Here is a 16,163-nt window from a genome sequence, read left to right as displayed (position 1 = left end):
GCAGATGCCATGCAGGAAACTAAGCGAGGCATCATCCGAGCACCTTCCCCGACCTGGTATAGGTCAGGTGGCACGCCCTTGCGACAGCATCGGACGTGTGACCAGAAGGCTTTGCGGGCCGTCGCTCTGAGGGACTAGGGCCAGCCGCAGCCCTGAGTTGTTCCCGGCTCTACGGTGTTGCCAGTCGCTGCCCGCCGGTGGGTTTCTGACCGCAACACCATTGCCATGTTATATAATGCCTCCCTTGGATCTCCTGGGGGTGGCCTGGACGCTAAGATGAAAGCTTGTGTCGCCATGTATCCTGCTTCCGGTGTTTTTGGGATAATATTCCCCCTCGTGTCGATCGACATAAAGGACATGTCGAGGTTTTGGATTAGAGTCTCTCTTTCAGCTTCCGGTATATTTTGCAGCCGAGATCTTGCTCTCCTCCGAGCTTCTCTGTGACTATCTCCCGAAGTTTCTGAGTGTCGACTTAATTCCGCTCGTCGCCTGCTTGATGCGGAAGCTGCTTCCCTTCTTCTGTTCAAGGCAGTGATGGCGTGTATTTCACACGTTCGTTGGGCAACCCCAAGAGGAAGGTATGATGCGCACAGCAGCAAGTTTTCCCTCAGAAAGAAACCAAGGTTTATCGAACCAGGAGGAGCCAAGAAGCACGTTGAAGGTTGATGGCGGCGGGATGTAGTGCGGCGCAACACCGGAGATTCCGGCGCCAACGTGGAACCCGCACAACACAACCAAAGTACTTTGCCCCAACGAAACGAGTGAGGTTGTCAATCTCACCGGCTTGCTGTAACAAAGGATTAACCGTATTGTGTGGAAGATGATTGTTTGCGAGAGAAAATAGTAAAACAAGTATTGCAGCAGATTTGTATTTCAAGTATTAAAAGAATGGACCGGGGTCCACAGTTCACTAGAGGTGTCTCTCCCATAAGATAAAAGCATGTTGGGTGAACAAATTACAGTCGGGCAATTGACAAATAGAGAGGGCATAACAATGCACATACATGACATGATAAGTATAGTGAGATTTAATTGGGCATTACGACAAAGTACATAGACCGCCATCCAACCGCATCTATGCCTAAAAAGTCCACCTTCGAGTTATCATCCGAACCCCCTCCGAGTATTAAGTTGCAAAGCAACGGACAATTGCATTAAGTATGGTGCGTAATGTAATCAACAACTACATCCTCGGACATAGCGCCAATGTTTTATCCCTAGTGGCAACGAGCACAACACAACCTTAGAACTTTCTCATCATCGTCCCAGGTGTCAATGCGGGCATGAACCCACTATCGAGCATAAATACTCCCTCTTGGAGTTAAAAGTAAAAACTTGGCCAGAGCCTCTACTAGTAACGGAGAGCATGCAAGATCATAAACAACACATATGTAATAACTTGATAATTAACATGACATGGTATTCTCTATCCATCGGATCCCGACAAACACAACATAGAGTATTACGGATAGATGATCTTGATCATGTTAGGCAGCTCACAAGATCCAACAATGAAGCACAATGAGGAGAAGACAACCATCTAGCTACCGCTATGGACCCATAGTCCAGGGGTGAACTACTCACTCATCACTCCGGAGGCGACCATGGCGGTGTAGAGTCCTCCGGGAGATGAATCCCCTCTCCGGCAAGGTGCCGGAGGAGATCTCCATAATCCCCCGAGATGGGATCGGCGGCGGCGGCGTCTCTGGAAGGTTTTCCGTATCGTGGTTTTTTCGCATCAGGGGTTTCGCGACGGAGGCTTTAAGTAGGCGGAAGGGCAGAGTCGGGGGCCTGACGAGGGGGCCACACCATAGGGCGGCGCGGGCCCCCCCAGGCCGCGCCGCCATGTGGTGTCGCCACCTCGTGGCCCCACTTCGTATGTTCTTCGGTCTTCCGGAAGCTCCGTGGAAAAATAGGCCCCCGGGTCTTCGTTTCGTCCAATTCCGAGAATATTTCGTTACTAGGATTTCCGAAACCAAAAACAGCAGAAAACGAGAACCGGCACTTCGGCATCTTGTTAATAGGTTAGTTCCAGAAAATGCACGAATATGACATAAAGTGTGCATAAAACATGTAGGTATCATCAATAATATGGCATAGAACATAAGAAATTATCGATACGTCGGAGACGTATCAGGCAGTTGTTTGTTTTTCCAACTCTCTTCCAGCTCGGGCGAGTCTATATTGATAAGCTTGCAGTTCTTCGACTGTAGCAGTTGTTTCCATTGGTTCAGAGCCATCTAAAGCTTTCGCAGCTCTATCCCAGGCTGCTTGTGGAAGTTGAACTCTGACACGTGGTGTGGGCCCGACATATTTAGTGCCCAAACCTCTCCTTAGATCTGAGGGATCGACATAGGGATTTCCCAAATCATCGAAAGCCTCTGATGTTTCCTCTTGATCGCGACTTGCCTCTCCAATGGCATAAACTTGGTGATAGTTTGGAGTTTTCACTTTGCTTGGTTTGGTGACACCATCATAGAGATTGGTGAAGACCTTCCCAATAGACATGGATTTGTCGATGAAGTCGAAGCTGTCGGTGTCGCTTGAATCATCGCTTATATAGGAGTCCGCAGATGACTCGAAGGACATGTCGCTAAAGATCTTGGCGAGTTTTTTGCTTGCATTGCTGCCGATGAAGCGTGGCGACGAAATCTCCTTGTCGCTTGACTCGATGGATGATACTGAGTTTGAGAAATCAGGACCAACCGCCGATAATCCCGATGAGATCGGAACTTCGAGACGATACACTCCTTCTTTCTCGACGCGGAAATCAAACTTTCCAATCGTCATCTTCATGGGCTCCTCCAGATACGCATATGCATCCAAACGGGAGGGCGGGTGAGGAATAAAATCAACGAGACCGGTTTCGATCTGTTTACCTCTCGTCCATGATGTTGCTTGCTACTGATGAAGTCGACGATCTTGAACGTGCCATCGAGATCAGCTCCTTGTCGCCTCTAGATCCCACAGATGGCGCCAATTGACAAGGTATTAACATGTCAATGCCTACGGATTGTAGACTAGGGTTTAGTTGGATGTAGAGGGCAAGTAGATCTCGAAGGTTTCAGCCGAAAAGTACTCGACGAATATGAAAACTAGGGTTTGAGAAACAATGATTCGATGATCTCTTTGTTCCTCGACTCCCCCTTATATAGGAGGCGGAGCCGAGGGATTCGTATTGTACAAGTTACAGAGTCCGGGAAGGTTTCTAACTCCTCCCGCAAGATTACAAATAATACTTCCTATTAAAACTCTAGCTTTCCTTAACAATATCTTGGGCTTCCGAGTCTTCTTATTCTTCGGGTAGTGGGCTTTCAGTAAACCCCGGGTACTATCTTCGGCAGGCCCATGGGGATGCCTATGTCAGGTAGAGTAAATTAGGATGCTGGAAAGGGAATTTACTATCCTACGGTGATAGGTTAGTCCTTATTAATTCAGTATTAACTAGTTTACCAATATTTATGTTGTCCTTTCTGCAAATACCTGTTGGGGTAAGGAAACATTTGGACTTCTATAGATCTATGTTCTTTTGGTAGTCCGTTGAAAACAAAAGAAAATACCGGCTTACAAAATTGGAATATTATTTGTCGGCCCAAAGATCAAGGGAGCTTAGGTATTGAGGTTCTCGAAATCAAAAACAGATGCTCAGTAAGTGGCTCTTTAAACTTCTTAATGAAGATGGGGTGTGACAAGAATTGCTACAAAATAAATACCTAAGACAGAAGGCGTTATCGGATGTGCAAGCTAGGCCTACCGATTCCCTATGCTGGAAAGGATTGATGAGGGTTAAACATGAGTTTTTTCTAGAGGTTTCTTCAAAGTGGGTAATGGTATGAGTACTCGCTTTTGGGAAGATACATGGTTAGGAAATACTTCTTTGGCTCACCAATATCCGTCCTTGTATAATATTGTACACCATAAGGATGTCATAGTTGCACATGTATTAGCCCAAACACCATTGAATATTACATTCTAAAGGGTGTTGAGTGGTAACAAATGGACTCCATGGTTGCAATTATGTCGAAAACTCATGATGGTAAATTTGAATGAAGATAATGATCGTTTTATTTGAAATTTGACATCTAATGGCAGTGAAGTCGATGTATGAAGATCTTATGTGCGACCATACCCCTTTTCTGAGAAAGTATCTCTGAAAGGTTAAAATTCCGCTTAAGATTAAGATTTTCATGTGGTTTTTGAGTAATAAGGTTCTGTTAACTAAGGACAATCTAGCTAAGCGTCATTGAAATGGATGTACAAAATCCGTTTTCTATGGAGACCATTCAGCATGTTTTTATTGAATGTCCTTTAGCTAATCACTTATGGCGTACAGTTAATTTCACTTATGATCTTCCACCTCTGATCAATATTACTAATATGTTTGGTAATTGGTTAAATGGAGTAGATAGACAATCTAAGGCTTTTATCTGGATTGGAGTTTCTACTTTATTTTGGTCTATTTGGAGGGTCGGAAATGATATAATTTTTAATAAAAAAGTTTCTTTTCATTTCCTTCAGGTTATCCATATGGTTTCCCATTAGGTCCAGCTTTGGGCCCTACTCTCTCCGGAGGGGCAGCGGGATGCCATGGCTTCTGGTTGCGCACGGCTCTTGATGGTCGCTCAGGATATCTTGTGCCAGGCTGGTTGGCGACATACTAGAAGGCTATGTTGATGTGTAGTCATAGTATGTGTTATTTTCGATGGTTTATTTTTGTATCAATCATCGGTGATGCGTGAGTTGTAAACGATACTATTCCGAACCTTATTTTCTAATAAATAGCCGTGTGCATCGTCATGATGCAGAAGCCGGGGTATACCCCCATTTCGAAAAAAATGACGGTCAATGATCACGTAATCAGGCATCATCTAAAGGTGCTATTTCTTGAAGAAGAAACCTCGGTCTATTTTTTTGCTGTAACTCTGTGAATTGACTATTTTTTCATCAATTTTCACAAATGGCTCTCTGTCCAAATGCTCCCCGGCGTAGAAACATGCGAACATGACACTCATCTCTGTTAGTTCCCGATTGAAGTTGCTACATTGTGCTTTTCGCACATGCACGAGTCAGGTCGTATGGTTGGAAGGTGTGCAGTTGTTTTAAGTCATCGGCTCACACTCATTTCCTAATCTCGTATTTTGACTTAGCATTATTGCTACTCCATCCGTCTCAGTTTAACAGGCACGCACGTACATTAAGAAATTGCTTTGACCATTATTTTAGTTAATAAAATATAAAATTTATGTAACAAAAATTATATCATTGGAAAGGTTTTTCGCATATGAATCTAATGATATAGATTTTATAGACATAAAACTAATATTTTATTGACTAAATCAATGATCAAAATTTATCTTGAAATACGCGCGTGCATGTTAAATCGGGACGGAGGAAGTACTTGATTACGATGGAGATAGTACCTCCCGTGAAGAGCACACATCGCCAATTTAGATCCAGGCTCGTAAATAGCGACGATAACCATCACGTTCCGGACGGATGAATCAAACGCTGACATAGAATGAATGAAAACTGTAGGACAACGAAACTGCATCGAGTACCTCAGCAGCTTGATATAAACAGTTGAGCCAATGCTGCCACCTTCTTCCTGAATTGGGCCGATTGGCGTAGGGCACATCGGTATCTCATTCACTCACATTATCACTGGCCAACGCACATGCAATGCCTGGTTCTCTCGCTGTCAACCCACTCGTGGCCAGTATGACTTAATTCATTCCAACCAGAAACAAGACTCTGAACTAAATCCAGCTGAAGTTGGATCCGTCATCTTTCAGATTGTGTCTGGCTTCAGAGCATCTCCACTAGTTGGTGCCCCTAGGCCAAACTTCGGCGCAAAATAAAGATGGATTTGAGGTAAGTTTGGCCTGGGAAGCGCTGAACTTTCAGTCATCCTCCAACTCGGCCGGTTCCTGATTTGAATTTTCGTCAAAACTATAGGAGATTTCATTTATTATAGATGTGTTTGATATATTTTCATGGAATGATACATATATTCGAATTCAACGTTGACTAGGCTACACAAAAACCTAAATACATATATACAGGCGTTCTACATGTGAGGTGCCTGTAGAACGCCGTGTAGTCGCCTTTGCTAACACGCGGCTGCTACATCCCTTCCCGCCATTGTCGTCGTCATCGTCCTCGCCGCCCTGACAGCGGATCGTGGCCTCCTCTCGCCCCCTGGAGAAAAACACGCCGAACCGTTCGCTCGCTGACGGGGGAGCCCACCACACTTCCCACGTATTCCCATGATTTCCCGTGTTTTTTTCCTGGAGCCCTCCCATTGCCCCCCATCGCGTGGGGTTCGGCTTGGGATTGCCAGCCGAAAATTTGGGCTGTTCCGGCAAATTTGATGCTCCTGGGGGTCGAGCGGGAGAAATTTGTTCCGCCAGGAAAAAAAAGATGGCCGTGGGGGCTCCTGTGGGGCCTGAGTGGAGATTCTCTCATATAGGTTGTATATCTGAACTCTGAAGAGAGGTATACATCTCAGCTCTGAAGAACAGTATATACCTGAACTCGGAAGAAAAGTATATACCTGAACTCTGAGTGCTACTGTTGAATCAAAAACAACGAGCTAGAAAAACACACTTCGGCTTAATTTCACCACCTTCGGCGAAGACATAACATCAATTACAATCTTAACAATTACCTTAGACACTTACTAGCTACATTTTACAGGCACAACACGAACTCATCGAAACTGAAATAGTTAACACAACCATGCCAGCGGAACATTGATACGAACTGTTATGCAGTAGCTAGCGCAGTAAGCTAGCAAACCATGTGCGGGCGGGCCTGGGCCGGGCTAGGCTAGTGCCCGGCCCCGACCTTATTGACGAGGGCGAGGGCGTTGCTGGTGACCTGCGCGACGTCGACCACCTTGCTCCGGATGGCGGCGCGCGTGCGGGCGTCCACGCCACGGGAGAGCCCGTCGAGGCAGGTGTTCTCATCGGTGAGCGCCGCGCTGCACCAGGTCTGCACGTTGCTCAGGTGCCACCGGAACGCCGGCGTCCCGGCGCGGCCCAGGCCCCCGCCGAGCTCCTTCGCCGCGTCGCGCAGGTGGCCCACGCTGTCCGCCATGTTCTCCAGGCAGTCGCGCGCCGGGCTGCTGCCCTTCTTCGGCCCGCCGGCGCTGCCGCGGAGTCCGGGGCCCACCAGCCGCCCCACGTACGCCGACGCCGACTTGGCGCGGTCCGCGCTCACGGTCAGCGCCGCGCGCGCCAGCTCCTGCGGGCTCCGCGGCGGCGAGTTGCCGGCGGCGCCGTACGCGGACAGGCTCTGCACGCACACCGACGGGTACTGCGTCGCGCGGCAAGACTTGCGGATGAAGTCGGTGGCTGCCGGGGCGGCCGATGCCGCGGCTGCGGCGGCGAAGGCCAGGAGCAGCGCAGCGAGGAGGGGAGGAGCGCCGGAGCGAGCCATTATTGAGCTCGTCTCTTGAGGAGGAGAACAGACAGTGTGGTGTGGGTTGGTGCTGGCTCTCTAGTTGTTTGTGTTTTGTAATGACCAACATCTGTGTCCTTTTATAAGGACGACGAAAAATAATTCTGCAGATATTGTTATTTTTACCAGTTCCGATCTTGCATGGATAAAGACATTTGCACGGCTAATCAGAAGAAAACTCTAGAAAGGTCCTGTAGGTTGCTATTAATTAAATGTGTAAACCATTTTGATGGTGTGTTCCTTTGCTTATCTATTTCTAGAAAGGTCCCATAGTATGCTATTTATTAAATTTGCAAACCACTCTGATATTTTCTTTTTTTATTTATTTTAAATGCAGTGGTTATTTCTAAGTTGCTGGAAAAGCTATTATTTGTAAGTTGATACAACATGAAACCTAAAATTCCAGAAAATATATTTTGCAACCATATGGATATAAATACACACACTATCATGCAATACTCGAACTGAAGTGACTTTACATCCATAATAACTTTTCTTCTAAGTTTGGTCCTTACATGGATGAAGACATTTTCATGCCAAAGAAGAAAGTTCCGAAAGGTCTTGTAGTTTGGTACGTATTAAATGTGTGAACAATTTTGGTCCGGTTATTGTGGTGTTTATGTTAATTTTAGAGGCTGCATTTCTGGTTCAGCTTAAATTGTTATTTGCAAAAACAAGCCGCACAACTCTGAAAATTTTGAACTTTGATGTTTGCGATGGTTAATATGATCGAAAAGTGCACTACCAATAGTACAAATTTCATAGTGCTTTTCCAAATTTGCACATAAATTGAACAACAAACAAATTAATTTAAGAAGATCTCAACTGCATGAAAAGATATGTCGTTAAAATTGAGGTGTACGCTCAATTTTTAGATAATGAACATGTAAAATGGTAGCAATTCACGTCTCTACACGTCTCTAGAACTTGTGGAGGACCGCACGGAGAAAATATGGCATTGTTAGGGTTGTTCCCATAACAAATGCTAACTGCTAAATTAGTACTGTACTACGAGTAAAGGACGTTGAATGAGTGTTCACGTGGAGGGCAGAGGAAGTAGGGCCGATGGTGGACCATTCTGTTGAGGCGTGATGCGATCAAGACCTATATGGCTATCTTCATCCGCAAGGAACAAAATTATTGTGCCGATGATTACAAATGGAAGCGATAAATGCATGGAGTACCGTGTGAAATATTAATGAAACTCTGAAAATGCTGCACCCGCCAGTAGCTAGCTGAAAATGCATTGTTTCGTATGGCCTAATGTTTGGTCCACACTCACTGAGTGACTCACACTACCAAAGCTGGGTTGGGTCGGCAGCACCTAACAATGGTTTTTCAACGCTCCTTTAACACCACTTCTCCACCTATTAGGCCGAGCTCATTAGTCATCATCGTACGCCGGTAGTTACACAAGCACTCCTGCCGGTGAGTTCATTAAATCATAAAAATAAAGTCTATTTTAGACCTTGAATTTATATGGGTGCTCGGGGATAGAACCCTGATATCAGCACCCTAAACTTACAGATCCCGGTTATTTCCTATATGACCCTCGTTTCCTCCAGGATTTGCAGATGTGGCAGCAGTAAACTCTGGGACCGCTGACTCCGAAAATCTAAATAGAGAAACCTGCAGGGTTTTTTTTTCGCGAAAAACCCTGCAGTTCTTTGTGCAGGCGACTGCGAGCATTTGATTGAGCATAGCACGGACACGCACACCGTTGTCTTTGCAAACCAATGCCGACTTGCACTACACGCTCATCTAGACCACGGACTTTCCCGGCTCATCATGGACCCGCCGCCCGGCGCAACAGAAGAAGAAGAGATCGCCGCGTGCAAGCCTGCTTGCGTGCGCCGTCCCGGTATATATATCCTCGAGTGGTGCCTAGCCAAGATCTTGCCATGGCTCTGTGCAACGCGAGTCCACGAAGACTCGATCTGCAACGCCTAGACTTAGCTCTGCAATGGTGCTCCACGAAGACTCGGTTCGAGAAGCGGGATGCCATCGCCGACACCATTTCCACGAGGACTCGGTCTTCCCAAAACAGAACATAATTTCCCTCCCCCATATGGAAATGGCCCCTGCGAAATAAATCAACCTTAACATTCATAAGCCCTGTCCAAAAGGGGGAATCCGTCAGTTTACTTTGAACTTGAGCTAGAGTTTTTTAAGACAGGTATTTATTGCGTAACAATTCTTGTCACACCCCCTCTTCATAAAGTAACTTAAACAACCATTTGTTGAGTAAACATCTGTTCTTAATATCAAGTACCTCAATACCTAATCCCTGTGATCTTTTAGTCTTCAAATCATATTTCACTTCGTAAGCCTATATTTGCGCTTACTTTCTTCGCATTGCCAGAAAAAGCGAGATCTATAAAAATCAAGTTGTTTCCTTACCCCTTTAGGTATTTCTAAAAACGACAACATAAACATTGGAAGACTTGTAAGTACTGAGTTTATTAGGACCAGCCGGTCACCGTATGATAGTAACTTACTTGCCCAACAACCAAGTTTGGTCTCAAAATGGCTTTCAACGGGATATACCAATGTATAGTAACCCCCAAGTACTTGAAAGAAAGAGAACCATATTCACAACCCAATAGTTGTTTGTACTGCTCCTCTTGATCTTTGGCTTTTCCAAAACAGAAAATCTCCCTCTTGTGAAAATTAATTTTTAACCCAGATAATTGCTCAAAGAAGGAAAATATTAACTTCATGTTTATTGCTTTCTCTAAATCTTGTTCCATGAACAATATTGTGTCGTCAGCATATTGCAGAATTGATATTCCGCCTTCTACGAGATGAGGAACTTAAATACCTACCTGACCATCTTCTTTAGCTCTTGCTATTAAAACAGCTAGCATATCTGCAATGATATTAAACAATATCAGAGATAACGGATCTCACTGTCTTAAACCCTTTTGAGTTTGGAAATAACGACCAATATCATCATTGATATTTATTCCCACACTTTTCCCTTTAACAAACTCCTGAATCAAATCACACCACAAAAGTGTGAATCCCTTCATTCGCAAAGCTTGTTGTAGGAAAGGCCATTTAACTTTATCATAGACCTTCTCAAAGTCTATTTTAAAAATCACATCATCCATCTTTTTCCTATGTAGCTCATGTATAGTTCCATGTAGCACCATCACCCCTTCTAAAATATGTCTTCCCTGCATAAAGGCTGATTGCATTGGACGAACCACCTTTTCTGCAATGTCTGAGATTCGGTTGGTTTCTACCTTTGTAAAAATATTAAAAATTACATTTAGAAGACATATAGGTCTATATTGTTGTATCTATTCCACATTCTCTTTTTTTGGTAGAAGCGTAATGGCACCAAAGTTCAGCGACGGCAGTGCGCCGGGCATAAGGTTCCGTGTGATCCTCTATCAGTTTATGGTTGGTGGTGCGTTAACACACTGTTTAGCGGTTCCAGTTTGTATCATCGTTGTAAGGGGTTTTACCAGTTTTTCTTGAATAAAAGAAATAAATTAAAACAGTATGCACTCATTCAACGCAGAGACAGAGTAATTCCCATTTCGGGGAAAAAACTCAGCCGCTCCTGCACCTGCACATTATAGTTTTGTCATTTGCCGACTTATGCTGCTTTTATGTGTCGAGAAACAATAGTGTTCAATAGACCGGCGGCCGGCCGTTTTCTCGTAAAAAAGATAAGTTTGACACGATGGGGTCAGGGTGTCTGGTCTCTAGTGTAGACGGATGCAGTTGCAACTGTGCAATCAAAGCATCCGCCATCTATCGTTTCACACTTGCAAGATGAATGCACATGATCTCACGAGCTGGATGTGCGCACGGCACGTTGCTATGTTTGTCGGAGCCAGCCAACCACGCGAGATGGAGAGCCTACTCCCAAGATAGGTGGCTCGTTGGCTACTTTAAACATAAGGCTTTACCAGTCCGAATTTTAATTAATAAATCATCAATCAGTCAGGAGTATAACGATACAATGAAAATAAAAATAGAAAACAAGAAAACAAGAACTAGAATTATCAGCTAGAGATGAAAGAACACGTGATGCAAAGCTAAAGCCTAAACCAAGAAAATATCAGACAAAGCGTAGAGCGAGACTTCAAACTATAAGATCTACAAGAACGTCCGAGACTATAACTAAACATCAACAGCTCGGCTTAAATCTTCAAGCAACAAGACGTCACTCCGTAGAGCTGCACCAAACTGAAGCAGCACACAAGGCCGCCTAGCAGAGGACCACCAACACCGAGGGAACTGGCTAGCTGCGCTACTAAGGAGACGCGCCTCCGGAGTTTAAAGGGGAAACACAATGCCTCAAGGAAGGGATACGACGCTCGCGAGCATCACCGTTGTTGGCACAGGGGAGCCATGCAATGCTTTCGCGGAAGCTTCATCACCCACCCTAAGAAAAGCCTAAGTCTTTGCACCTGCCATCAGGACAACACTAGCTGTTGAAACCCACCTGTGTCCCCCGTGCCACAACACAAACTCCAACAGCCACCCTAGGCACGAGAGCGGCTGCGCAAACCGGAGGCACGCCGTTTATATGAAGCCACTCACAACAAGACTCAGGGTATCAACAAGTAGGTATTCCGAGGGGGCCACAGAGAAAATGTTAATCTGCTGGGCAGCAGACAATGCCCCGGGGGAAGGAAACAATCAACAGGATGTGTGTCATGGCCACACCTCCAACGAGGTGAACGACATCCAAAGACGTCGCCGGCAATGGCCGAAACCTTTTGGTGCTTTCGCGGACAACCATCGCGCTCGCTAACGCGCCTGCATGCCAAACCAAGTGGACCAAGCTGCAGGAGCAACTCCGGGACGCACTGTCCCCACAGTCATCATACCTGGCCGGGGAAACAAGCAGCCGGTGGCGATAAGACTCACCACCACGTCAATGAAGCGCCACCCACTCGGCCAAGAATCCCAAGCTCTCTCAAGCAGAGCAAACCCGAGAGAGATAGTCGAGTTGTCCCTTCCCCCGACAAGAACATCCGCAGGTAGTACATGACATAGTGGCCAAGGCTACGCCGGGTAACCGGAGCCGCCCAAGTGCCACCTTCAACCACTACTAGCTAGGGAGTGAGACCTACACCTAGTAGGCCCATCTCCAGATCTAGCCAACCCAGCCTGAGGCTTCCTAGACCTAGGCATGCTGGCCCAGACCTAGGCATGCTGGCCCAGACCTGGGGCCGCTGCCGCCACCCCTGGCCACAACCACACTAGCTTCAGGTAGCACCAGCACCGACTAGCAGGCCGCCGTGTCGCGCTGCCACCCACCACGCTCCGGTGGCACACCCCTCGTCGGCTGGAGGAGCCCTACTGCTAGGGAAGGCCTCCGCACGAGGCCCTCACTAATCGCGGGTAGAGGACACCCGCCGTTGGCGCCGCCGCAAGCCTAGCGACGGTGGCGGGGGAAGGGAAGAAGAGTAGGCTTGAGGCCGAGAGGGAGAGTCATAAGATGATTTCTTTCTCTTTCTAGGGAAGTGTTTCATACCTTTCTTGAGTGGGAATTGATATTTAATAATCTCATCTCTCATATCAATAGCAGCACCAACTGTTCTAAGAAACGGTCTTGCCAAAATAATTGGACAAGAAGCATTGTGTTCAATATCCAAAACGACAAAATCAACGGGGACCAGGTTATTGTTAACCATAATAAGAACATTATCAAATCTCCCCAAAGGTTTATTTGCCGCAATATCAACAATATGAACATCCAAATAACATTTTTCCAACGGTGGCAATTCAAGCATATCATAAATTTTTCTAGGCATAACAGAAATACTTGCACCAAGATCACATAAAGCATTGCAACCAAAGCCATCTATTTTCATCTTAATGATGGGTTCCCAACCATCTTCTAACTTTTTAGGAATAGAGGCTTCACGTTTTAGTTCTCCTCTCTAATTTGCATAAGAGCATTTGTAATGTGCTTTGTAAAAGCCATATTTATAGCACTAGCATTAGGACTTCCAGAAAGATTTTGTAAGAACTTAATTACTTCATAGATATTGAAATCATCAAAATCAAAGTCATTTTGATCAAAGGTAAAAGGACTCTTATCTCCCATACTCCGAAAAAATTCAGCACACTTATCAGGAGCAGTTTCAGTGGTTTTAGGCAATTTTGAAGAAGGAGCGGAGACTTTTCATACACCATTTACTTTATCATTAGTATTAGGAGAGTGGCTAGCATTTGAAACTTCATTACTACTGGTGGTGGTGATGGTACAAACTTTAGTCAAATTATTGTTTCTAGCAATTTCATCTTCTCTTTCCCACCTAGCATGCAATTCCGCCAACATCCTAACATTTTCATTAATTCTAACTTGAATGGCATTCAAAGTTTTACTTTCTTTAACATCATGAGGCAACACTTTTCATTTAAGAAAATCAACATCATGAGAAAGGCTATCAACTTTAGAAGCAACAATATCAATTTTGCCAAGCTTTTCCTCAACAGATTTATTGAAAGCAGTTTGTTTACTAATAAATTCCTTAAGCACGACTTCAAGATCAGAGGGTGTACTTTTAGTTTTTTCTGTAGGAATCACCATAATAATTTCCATAAGCATTACCACTATTACAAGGATACGGCCTATAATTGTTGCTGCCAAAATTATTCCTATAAGCATTGTTGTTGAAATTATTGTTTTTAATGAAATTCACATGAACATGCTCTTCTTGAGCAACCAAAGAAGCTAACGGAATATTACTTGAATCAACATGAGCTTTACCCATTAACAGGAAGATTCTTCGACATAATTTACCTTCTTACCTTGTGGAGCTCTCTCAGTGTGCCATTCAGATCATCAAGTAATTTAGTTGCAGCCCCCAAAGTAATGGACATAACGGTACCCCCAGCAGCTGAATCCAGGAGATTTCTTGAAGAAAAATTTAGTCATGCATAAAAAGTTTAGATGATCATCCAAGTAGTCAGTACATGAGTGGGACAATTATTTACCAAATATTTCATTTTTTCCCAAGCTTGAGCAACATGTTCATTATCAAATTGTCTAAATTTCATTATGTCGCTTCTCAAAGATATAATCTTAGCAGGAGGATAATATTTTCCAATAAAAGCATCTTTGTATTTAACCCAAGAATCAATACTATTTCTAGGCAAAGATAGCAACCAATCTTTAGCCCTACCTTGATACGTCTCAAATGTATCTATAATTTCTTATGTTCCAGGCTAGTTTTATGATAATACTCACATGTTTTATATACACTTTACATCATTTTGATGCATTTTCCGGTACTAACCTATTAACAAGATGCAGAAGCGCTAGTTCATGTTTTCTGCTGTTTTTGGTTTTAGAAATCCTACACAGGAAATATTCTCGGAATTGGACGAAACAAAAGCCCACGGTCTTATTTTCCACGGAGCCTTTGATAACCCACAAGTATAGGGGATCGCAGCAGTCTTCGTGGGTAGTAAAACCCAATTTATTGATTCGACACAAGGGGAGACAAAGAATACTTGAAAGCCTTAACAACGGAGTTGTCAATTCAGCCGCACTGGAAACGGACTTGCTCGCAAGAGTTTATCGATAGTAACAGCTTTATAGCAGTAGCAGTAGTGAAATAACAGCAGAGAGTAACAGAGACAGCAGTAGTGATTATAGTAAACAAGCAGGATTAAAATACTCGTAGGCACAGGGACGGATAACGGGCGTTGCATGGATGAGAGAAACTCATGTAACAATCAAGCGTGGCATTTGCGGATAATAATAAAACGGTGTCTAAGTACAAAGCAATCAATAGGCATGTGTTCCAATTATAGTCGTACGTGCTCGCAATGAGAAACTTGCACAACATCTTTTGTCCTACCAGACCGGTGGCAGCCGGGCCTCAAGGGAATCTATCGGATATTAAGGTACTCCTTTTAATAGAGTACCGGAGCAAAGCATTAACACTCCATGAACACATGTGATCCTCACATCACTACCATCCCCTCCGGTTGTCCCGATTCGTCACTTCGGGGCCATTGGTTCCGGACGGCGACATGTGTATACAACTTGCAGGTAAGATCATAAACAACGAATATCTTCATGAATAAATAACATGTTCAGATCTAAGATCATGGCACTCGGGCCCTAGTGACAAGCATTAAGCATAACAAGTTGCAACAATATCATCAAAGTACCAATTACGGACACTAGGCACTATGCCCTAACAATCTTATACTATTACATGACCAATCTCATCCAATCCCTACCATCCCCTTCAGCCTACAGCGGGGGAATTACTCACACATGGATGGGGGAAACATGGCTGGTCGATGGAGAGGCGTCGGTGGTGATGATGGCGATGATCTCCTCCAATTCCCCGTCCCGGCGAGGTGCCAGAATGGAGTTTCTGGTCCCGAGATGGATTTTCGCGACGGTGGCGGCGTACTGGATGGTTTCTGGCAACTTCGACTATCCCCCGTGCGTTTTTAGGTCGAAGGCAATAAGTAGTCCGAAGGAGGGCGTCGGGGGCCAGCCGAGGCCGCCACACACTAGGGCCGTGCGCCCTCCCCGGGCCGCGCCGGCCTAGCGTGTGGGGCCCTCGGCCCCCACCCGGCTTGCCCTTCGGCTCCGTCAGTATTCGGGAAAATAGGACCTTTCGCATAAATTCCGAGGATTTTCCTGAAAGTTGGATTTCTGCACAAAAACGAGACACCGAATCAGCTTCTGCTGAAAACAACGTTAG

At 45.1% G+C, this 16,163-nt stretch overlaps 1 protein-coding gene across 1 annotated transcript; it reads right to left on the bottom strand.

Moving 5' to 3' along the window:
• Positions 1 to 6,698: 6,698 nt before the first annotated feature.
• On the bottom strand, positions 6,699 to 7,440 carry LOC124683857 (21 kDa protein-like). The gene has a single exon (XM_047218290.1). It carries the CDS (start codon positions 7,438 to 7,440, stop codon positions 6,829 to 6,831), a length of 612 nt encoding a protein of 203 aa, XP_047074246.1. The 3' UTR covers positions 6,699 to 6,828.
• Between the last annotated feature and the right edge of the window lie 8,723 nt (positions 7,441 to 16,163).

The sequence above is a fragment of the Lolium rigidum genome, chromosome 1 (assembly GCF_022539505.1).
Source record: "Lolium rigidum isolate FL_2022 chromosome 1, APGP_CSIRO_Lrig_0.1, whole genome shotgun sequence".
Taxonomy (NCBI): Eukaryota; Viridiplantae; Streptophyta; class Magnoliopsida; order Poales; family Poaceae; genus Lolium; species Lolium rigidum.
This window is presented reverse-complemented; position numbering and strand designations above follow the sequence as displayed.

Bases quoted from the DNA above. Each gene is read 5' to 3' on its own strand.
- LOC124683857 (XM_047218290.1), bottom strand. From the start codon at position 7,440: ATGGCTCGCTCCGGCGCTCCTCCCCTCCTCGCTGCGCTGCTCCTGGCC.